The following is a 9864-nucleotide window of genomic DNA, read 5'->3' on the forward strand; positions in this document are numbered from 1 at the left end:
CTATGTACAAGAATATAACTACTATAATACTGCCCTCTATGTACAAGAATATAACTACTATTATACTGCTCCTATGTACAAGAATATAACTACTATAATACTGCTCCTATGTACAAGAATATAACTACTATAATACTGCCCTCTATGTACAAGAATATAACTACTATAATACTGCCCCCTATGTAGAAGAATATAACTACTATAATACTGCCCCCTATGTACAAGAATATAACTACTATAATACTGCCCCCTATGTACAAGAATATAACTACTATAATACTGCCTCCTATGTACAAGAATATAACTACTATAATACTGCTCCCTATGTACTGGAATATAACTACTATAATACTGCCTCCTATATACAAGAATATAACTACTATAATACTGCCTCCTATGTACAAGAATATAACTACTATAATACTGCCCTCTATGTACAAGAATATAACTACTATAATACTGCCCCCTATGTACAAGAATATAACTACTATAATACTGCCCCCTATGTACAAGAATATAACTACTATAATACTGCCCCCTATGTACAAGAATATAACTACTATAATACTGCTTCCTATGTACAAGAATATAACTACTATAATACTGCCCCCTATGTACAAGAATATAACTACTATAATACTGCTCTTATGTACAAGAATATAACTACTATAATACTGCTCCTATGTACAAGGATATAACTACTATAATACTGCCTCCTATGTACAAGAATATAACTACTATAATACTGCCCCCTATGTACAAGAATATAACTACTATAATACTGCCTCCTATGTACAAGAATATAACTACTATAATACTGCCCCCTATGTACAAGAATATAACTACTATAATACTGCTCTTATGTACAGGAGTATACCTGCTATTGTAGTCCTATATGCTGACAGTATTTTCCATATTTGCTCTGCAGATGTCCGTCAGATGAGACGATTACAGTTCATGAAAATGGGAAGAATAGTCGGGCAACATTCCAATTTAATGCCTTCCGCTTCCAGAACGTCCCGAAATTATCCAAAGTCTGGCTTCACTGTGAGACCTATTTGTGTGATAGCGAGAAGTTCTCCTGCCCGGTGGTAAGTAATACAAAGCAATTTCATATATGGAATATTTCTAAGAATCTGCTTTCTAGCTGAATTGTGAAAAAATAAAAAAATGAAACCATCAGAAAGCAGCAGGGAGTGAATAAAAAGATTCCTATTTTGACTTTTCTGAACAGCAGGGCGGTCTTGTTTACAAACAGATGGATATTTGCGGAGTCTGATTATAATATGAGCCCCTTGTGTTTATTAAGGGTGTAATGAGGGCATTAAAGCTGTAATTAGCTAATAGAACTCCCAGCAGATTCACAAGACTCCCCGCGGAGGGTCTCCCCACACCCACCATAACAGATCCATTAGCAGCAGCTCCTTGGTGGTTTCCAGGCAGCCAAACAGCACAGAATAAAAGCAAAGTGACGATAGTTACAATATCACAATCATCATCTCTTTCGTTATTTCTTGCTAATGGAGTCTTTCCTCTTCTCTTTTATATCTGCAGACGTGCGGAAAACGGAAACAGCAGAAAGAACAGACGGGCGGCATCTTAGTGGCAGAGTTCCTCCTGCAGAGTATGTATCGCTGGTGCAGAGCAGACCCGAAGACAAGAGCTCCCATAGTCCTCCTTAAAAGAAAAAACGGCCTTAACTCACCTTTATCGCTTTCCCTTCTGCGCTGGACGTCGCCACGCTGGTCCCCGCCCACTTCAGGCAGCACGATCATGTGATGACTATGGCCAATGCCCAGCTGCAGCATTAGTATTGTTGAGGCTATGGGTTGGCCAGAGCAATGATGTGCTAGATGGCATGCGATCACACCACCTAGACATCCAGGACTGTCCCGTAGACTGTCCCAGGGGGATCCTTTAGTGTACTATCAGAGTACCGATACACCATCGTCATATGTACTCATCTATGCCAAACTAACCTAACGGGATATAGATGAGCCACATATCTGTGTGGAATACCTCCTGTGGCTCTACATAACACCATAGGAGACGCCACTCACAGGTCAAAGACTGACGAGCCTCCAAAAGCTCCACGTTCAGGTGGAAACCCCCAATACATTTATATCCAAACTTCATAAGGACGGGAACCCAATCAATCACATCGGGTCCTGCTTCCTTGGTGTCACAGGGACTACTGTAATCAGATGAGCGTGGTGAGATATTCACTTACCTCTGCGGCACTTTGCTTTGTGTGCGTTTGTCTGTCTTTGGGATTTTTTAATTTTTGTTTAGAATTATTAAAAGTTAAGTTTTAGGGATCAACCCAGTGGAAAAAAAAGTTGCTAAAAGTTTGCTTCGACGAGAACCTGAACCTCGGGCAGTTTGTCTGGGCTGAACCCGCTAAAAGAAGAAGGAAAAAGGAGAAGGAATAAGGAGAAGGAATAAGACTCTTTCTTTCTCCCTTTTTTCTTCTTTTTCCCCCTTCAAACAGCTCAGCAGTACTTGGAGACTCTCCTTGGCCACCTAAGAGTGTTATACAGGGCATGTGTGGCTCTTAGTGAGTGTTATACACTAGTCTCAGGGGTGTTCTGACGTTGGTTCAAACTAATTTGAGCCGAACCAAACCTTTTGCCAAAATTTGGTAAACCAGCCTGAATTTATCAAAATTTTGTTCATTACGTATCGGGAGACATTATGTAAAAGGACATCCGACTGGAATGACCACAGCCATGTAGTATGGAGCTGCAGGGGCTCTGTGCCAGTATACAGTCTGCTGCACATGGATCTGCTGTGGTCACACACTAGAGCTGATGCCCACGACATAGAGGCTGAGGTGGAGGAGGTCAGAGTGAACTAAAGCTCTGCTGGAAGGTGGTGGCTGGAAAGAGTAAAGCCAATGGTACTGATTAGAATTGAACTTTATTCCAAACCAGCAAGTAACGTGTTTCGAGGTGCGCAGACCTCTTCATCAGACAGCTGCATTACACTAACAGTCATAGTATATGATGTGAGAGAGGAGGGAGAAGTACAAAGAAGAGGATGAAAAGGATAAATCAAAACTACCCTGTTTCCCCGAAAATAAGCCGCGTCTTATATTAATTTCTGCTCCCAAATATGCGCTCCGTCTTATTTTCAGGGGGTGTCTTATTTCGCCGCGGCAAATCCATCTGTGGCCGCTAATCCCTCAATTGGCCAGCTTTGTGGATGAAATTTCTCAGAAATCTCGTCCACATGGGACAGCAAATCTGTCACGGCAAAGCTGGGAGAAGCCGGTGTTGTGGTGCGGATTCACCGGCCACAGAAACGGAAAAGCGTGCAGCCAGGTCGCTTCAAAACAAGCAGCTGAGTGCCGTGGGCGTGGGCTAAGTGTTTTCCCGGCGGAAATCTCGCTGTTTATCGCTGTGGCCAAACCGCGAGATTTCCGCTGGAAATACGCTCTGTGAGAACCCAGCCTTAAGAATCACACAGGGTGCCTGACTCACACACAGAGTCATAAAAAATAAGGGCTGTAAAGTAATGTACCTGTCTGCAGACAGAAGTTCCTGTACCACTTGTAAGCAGGGATGGTATTGCAGCTCATCACAGCAGACATGTACAGCAGGAACAGAACGTACAGTATGGACTTTTCCAGCCAGCAAGGGGAGCTCACAACAGCACACTCGTACAGCACAGCAGGGACAGGATAACAGCAGACTGTCTGCAGATCTACCTATACTATGCCTTACTATCGGGGGTGCCTTATATTTGGGACTTCCGCAAATTTCAGGGGGTGCCTTATTTTCAGGGGGTGCCTTATTTTCGGAAAAACACGGTATAACCGTGTCAGGGTCTGGTATACAAAATAGTCATGACCACTGGTGGGTAGCGGTTCAGCATAGGCAGCCGAGGGCAGGATAATGGACTGTGTCCCTTAGAGCTTACAATCTAAACTGAGTAGACCAGCAATGTCTTCCCTTTCAAGTAAGACCGTACTTAATAACCATCTTGTTCTCTGCTCTTGCTTTAGGTTCGGCATCTTTCAGCTATCCTGGCCTGGCAGGTAATGTTCTAGAACAGCTGTCATAGTAACACAGTAACATAGTAGGCCAAAAAGACACATACTCATCAAGTTCAGCCTCTTACACCCCCTCCCCTCCCCCCCATTGTTGATCCAGAGGAAGACAAAAAAACGAATAAGTTGGAAGTCAAATTTTTCTCATTTAAAAAGCAAACAAAAATACCCCAATGTCCCCCCCCCCCCCCTTACCCTTCACCACATTTTCAAGAGTTCTGAGATTTGAGGAGCTGTTTGCTGCCTCCTCATACTGCATGTCACACTAAATAATAAATAAAAAATAATAAATCAGCCACTTTCTTGGTGACAGTCACAGGGGGCTTCAGCCATATCTCACAACCTTCAAAGACCAAAAAGAAGGGCATTCTGTGTAGCATTTATAGTGTAAGGGGGCAAATATTTTAGAGATAAATAGTAGTGTTTCCCAAGTGCAGCAAAGATGCCCCCAGTAGTGCCCCCGCACAATAAAGATGCTTACAGTGCTGCCCCCTATGCAAGATACCCCCATTAGTGCCCCTTGCGCAATAAAGGTGTCCTCAGTAGGACCCCCCAGGCAATAAAGATGTCCCATTAGTGTCCCCAGGCAATAAAAATGCACCAGTAGTGCTTCCACACAAAAAAGATGTCCCCAGTAGTGACCCCCAAGCACAATAATGATGCCCCAAGTAGTGCCCCCAAAACACAATAAATATGTCCCCAGTAGTGCGCCTGCAAAATAAAGATGCTTCATTAGTGCCCCCCAAACATAGAGAGAAACACCCAATGATGCCCCCAAGTGCAATAAAGATACTCTCTTTACTGCCCCCTACACAATAGAGATGCCCCTAATAGTACTCCCATAGAGTAAGGATGCCCCCAGTAGTGCCCCCTTATCTAGTTAGCTCTCCACCTCTTCTCCATTCTGCAGTAGGACAGGTGAGGCGTTGAGAAGCCACAGCTCAGTAGTAATGGCAGACAACACCAGTGAGATAATCAGCCCATGCCGAGCGTGATGTGCTCACCTAGGGTGCTGCATGATGACAAGCAGGTAGGTGACACAGTAGTAGCAGCACAGAACAAGCACCTAACCGCCCAAAACAGCGGGCTGAAAACTGGGGTTGTCCTGCTGTATCGAGAATGGCTGGGAGCTTCGGCTGCAGCAGCTCTCAACCTCAGTAGGTGTGTGGGAAAGCAGAGTGCTTGCCATAACGGGGCCAAAGGAATGGCCACCCATCCTGACCGGCCGTCCAGGTAGCAAACCCTCCTAGTTATACATCACTCAATGCACGGCAGCAAACCCCCCCATACCAACCCCCAGGCCTGCTTCACCCGAGAACTCCCCAAAGCAAAGACAGCCATTGCAAGTGCAAATGAGCATAGCCCTCACTGCTTCTGGGGCTGGCAGGATAGTCCCACTAAAATAATTCTAGCCCCCCAAAGTTAACCCATACAATCCCAACCTTGTCCTCGTACATGGAGGAGCTTTTGAGACAACTACGCCATCAGGTTGCAGATGCAACTGCAACCTCTGCAGCTCCTGCAGCTATGTCACCGCTAGACTACAGTGCTGGGTGATGACCCCTGAAGAAGCCGTTATGTAGCAGACCCTCCAGGAACAGATCATTGGTGACATCGTCCACCATAACGATAACCCTCAGACTGTTTCTCCTCTTCCCTTCTCAGTGGTCGTTCACCATCTGCTCCTGACAATGGGGATCTGCAAGATGCTTACCTAAACCTAGCCAACCTCAGAGTGGCATCCCAGAAGACGCAAAACGTGGGGCTCCACCCACTCCCGCCACACACACCCTCAGGAATATAGTTGGTCTCCAATCGGCCTCAGAGCAAAGGACGCTGTACGAAGCCTGAAGCTGGACGACGTTATACACTATATATTAGAAGTGACGTTGGACTCAATTTCCAGATCCTTAAAGGGAGTTTCCAGTCTTATAAATAACGCTGAAAGCAACCCTCCGGATTGGGGACATAATTCTGCCCCAGGACTGGAGGGGAAGGGGTATATATTGCCTGCATCTATTCTTCTTTACCATTACTCCAATCCGCTGGTTCCAAGTCCTGTTTTCAGCCATCCAAGGGGGCCGATGCAATCTTCAGACTACTTGATCCAGTTGCAAACTATTGATGGCTTACCTGCAGGGCAAGCGATCAATAGTAGATCAGTGGGGATCTGTTGCCTGAGACCCTTGCCAATCAGCTGTTCACCAAGCAAGTTGTCTTCTGCACTGAGCCCATTTCCACAAGAAGCAGGTAGCTCCGTTTTTACTGCAGTGGCCAGGCTTGGTATTGCAGACCAAATTTCCATTGAGTGAACCCACCACTTTGGTGAACAGCTGATCAAAGGGGGTTCCAGGCAGCAGATGCCCACTGATCTACAATCTGTGATCTGTCCTACGGATAGGCCAATAGTTTAGCACTGGACAACCCCTTTAATCATTGTATAATGAGAAGTTCAGCAACTTTCTAAAAGACTTTGCGAGGCCTTTATTACTTTTATTATTTCAGAAATCTGGCATCAAAAAGTAAGAAAGGTTTTGAGACAAAAATTGCCACTTTTTGAGGCTTTCCGCTGCCTCCGCTTTTGTAAAAAGTGGGCGGAGCTTAGCAGCAGGGAGCATAAAACTAATGTAAATTCTAAGTTAAATGTACAATAGATTGGAGCTGGCATAGATTTCTTCTTTTGGGAATTGGCTGGCCTGAAATGCCCCTAATATATTCAGAAGCTCGCTCCTCCTAATACATATGTTCCATTTTCTGATGGCATGTGCATATTAAGACAGACATACGAAACACTAGAGTTAGCAGATCAGTCCCCATTTTCAGGACCTCTGCCTGCTGTCTGTGAATTGGAAACATTCTTGTCTACATACAGAAGATGAAAATCTTTACAGACCCAATACTTCTCACAGCGAAGGGCTTTGTTACAATTGTATCCAGTCTAGACAATGGCGCATATTTACTTATGTCGCTAGTTCATATACAGGCCTGATGACACAAATATATTAACCACTTCAGGACCGCCGAACAACTAAGAACGTCCTGCAGTCATGAAGTGTGTTTTTTCCTATTAAAAAACTAAATAATTAAAATCTCCCACATATTTGGTAACGCCGTGTATGTAAAAGTCAGAGAAGCGCTTCGACCGTCTCCGTTTCTCCAGGACCAGAGGGTCGCTTTAGGAATCACGTGTCTCATCACTCATCTGGTGATACCAGACAGAAACATACAGCAGCTCATCTGGCGTAAGTTTTTGCTATAATGTTTCGGGCGTACGTTATTCTAAAAATGACAAGCTGTAGATGACCACGCCCCCTAATGCTAGGCCCCACCCACTTTGTAACACATACACCCCAATGTTCTGAGATCTAAACTGTGTGGGCTTCAGGCTGATACATTGTAACAAACTACCAGAATAGGACAGGAAATCCTCTGGACCCGATACAAAAATAACAAACGCTGGTCTGTAAGAGTATTACATCCGTACATGTTTGGAGCCTTCCATTCACCGACAGCAAGCAGAGATCTTGAAAATGAAGATGAATTGTCACAATCTTTTAGAAAATTGAAAACTGTTACATTATACAGCGATTAATTACATAAAACTGGACACTCCCTTTACTGCAACCCGAAACGCATTTCCCGCTGATTCACAATGGTGCATAATGTTGTAAATAGACGTTTTTCATCTTTGTATCGCTTATTTGTAGTGTGAGACAAGAAAAAAAAAGACAAAAAATAGATAAAAGATTTGTTACCGGCTCCTTTGTCCTGGACATCTGTATTCCGACCAACAATCCAGTAAAAAATTCAATCTTGGTGAGATTTGCCGAGTCGTCAGATTTTCCGATGAGAAAGCCAATAGAAACTATGGCGGTGTTCTAGCAGATCCGCGCTGCAGCAAATGTGATCTAGAATCTAATTCTCATCATATGGCTGAAACACTATATCTGGGAAAATCGCTACATAAAAAAAAACGCAGCCACCGCGCAATTGTCGTCATAACTACAATTATAGAAGCAACCAATAAAACCACAACAACGTAGCAGAACTGAGAGTCCTCTTCAACCCCAACATATATATATATATATACACTCTAATAATGACATAAAGGGACCCAGTGAGATGGGAAAAAAATGACGCTCAGCGAATAATGGTATGAAATAAAAAGAACAAGCCCGTGTACTCACCCATTAAATGGCCTCCTGGCCCAGAACCGCCAGGCCGCTGCTTTCAGCTGATGTGTAGCTGAACTGCTCAGCCAATCCCTGGACTCCGCATTGGAGTCTGCGTGGACGGCGCATGAGTGCCGCAGGCGGATCTGACTGGCAAGGCTGGAGGGAGTATAAAAGGCTTCACTGGTACAACCGTTAAAGAAAGGGGGCATGTAAAACTGTCACACTTAAGGCCCTTTTAGATGCAACGATCAAAGCCGTCTTTTGGGCGATAATCGCTGTGTGTAGCTGCACTGACATCGTACACTGTTCGTTACGCCGTCGCTCATCATTGTCTGTCAGCGCGCAGCGATCAGCTATCAGGAGTTCACAGCGGATACAGCTGATACTATTGTTTCATCCCGCTCCCTGATGACAGGCGGGGTATGAAGAACACAGCGCTCCAGCTGTATTCTTCATACCCCACTCCCAGCGGGGAACAGCTGGATGCAGATGACAAGCAGCCCCGCTTGTCTCCTGCATCCTCCGCTCAGAGTGCAAGGTGATATCTCAACGTTTGAGCGACCATCTTGTGCTGTAAAGAGAACACAACGATTATCGCACAAAAATCGCTCAAAATACTTTTTTAAACCACAATCGTTGTGTGTAAAGCGGCCTTCAGCTATAGTGGCGCACATTTACTGAGACCAGCATATCTTAACCCCTTAGTGACGCAACCTATTTTGGCCCTAAGGTTGCAGCAATTTGGGGGGATTTTCATCTCCCCTTTTCAAAAGCCATAACCTTCTTTTCCTGTCGGCCGTACGAGCTGCAGCTTTTATTGGCACCATTTTGGGGGGTAATAAATGTTTTACGGAAAAAACACCTCAATTCTGTCCTTGTTTTTGTGGGTTTTCTATACAGCATTAATGTTGCACCATTTTTAGGAGGGTTCATAAGATTATCGAAAGTTATGTTTTTTTAGTTTTCACAATAAAACCCCCTATTTTTAATATATATATATATTTGCATCACTGCATTCAAAGTGACTTATTTTTCCATCCACGGAGCTCTGCGAGGGCTTTTTTTTTATTGGTACCGTTTTATGATACATTTTTTGATCACTTGGAGGCAGATGAACAAGAAAAGCCTTTGACTCTATTTTTTTCCTTTTTGATAGTGTTTGCTGTGTGGGATAAGCAGTGGGTTCAGTTTATTGTACGGGTGGTTACGGATACAACCATACCAAATGTGGGATTTTACATTAATAAAAAACTTATTAAACAAAGACGTGAAAGTGCGCAAAAAAGGTTTTTCATATGTATTTTTTTACTTTTTTTTTATTTAATTTTTTTTACATTTTTTATGTCTCTGTAGGGGACTTGAACCTGTAATGCTATGATTGCTCATATGATCTACTGTAGTACTTCTGTAATGCAATGAATTATCACTAATAATAGTGATCATAGGCCATGGCAGACCCAAGCGGCATTATTTGGCATCTGGTTACCATGGTACTGCATTGGTCCTCATCAATTACTTGGCGTAGGACCGATGACATTACAGGGGGTGCACCCTCCCTCTGTGATCCCTCTACATGAGACAACCAACTATCATTGCGGCATGTAAGGGGTTAATGGCTGGAGGCCCGCTCTTAGTCCC

At 43.9% G+C, this 9864-nt stretch overlaps 1 protein-coding gene across 2 annotated transcripts in view; it reads left to right on the forward strand.

The window, feature by feature from the left end:
• TECTB (tectorin beta) overlaps positions 1 to 7791 on the forward strand; it is a 42178-nt gene extending 34387 nt beyond the window's left edge. For both annotated transcript variants that reach the window (XM_066598894.1, XM_066598895.1), the window contains exons 7-10: positions 929 to 1091; positions 1555 to 1624; positions 4007 to 4039; positions 5717 to 7791. In XM_066598894.1, coding sequence (XP_066454991.1) covers positions 929 to 1091; positions 1555 to 1624; positions 4007 to 4039; positions 5717 to 5769 — 319 coding nt within the window. In that variant the 3' untranslated portion in view covers positions 5770 to 7791. The remainder of the gene's footprint in view (positions 1 to 928; positions 1092 to 1554; positions 1625 to 4006; positions 4040 to 5716) is intronic.
• Positions 7792 to 9864: the final 2073 nt, after the last annotated feature.

Source organism: Eleutherodactylus coqui, chromosome 4 (genome assembly GCF_035609145.1).
Source record: "Eleutherodactylus coqui strain aEleCoq1 chromosome 4, aEleCoq1.hap1, whole genome shotgun sequence".
In the NCBI taxonomy this organism is placed as follows: domain Eukaryota; kingdom Metazoa; phylum Chordata; class Amphibia; order Anura; family Eleutherodactylidae; genus Eleutherodactylus; species Eleutherodactylus coqui.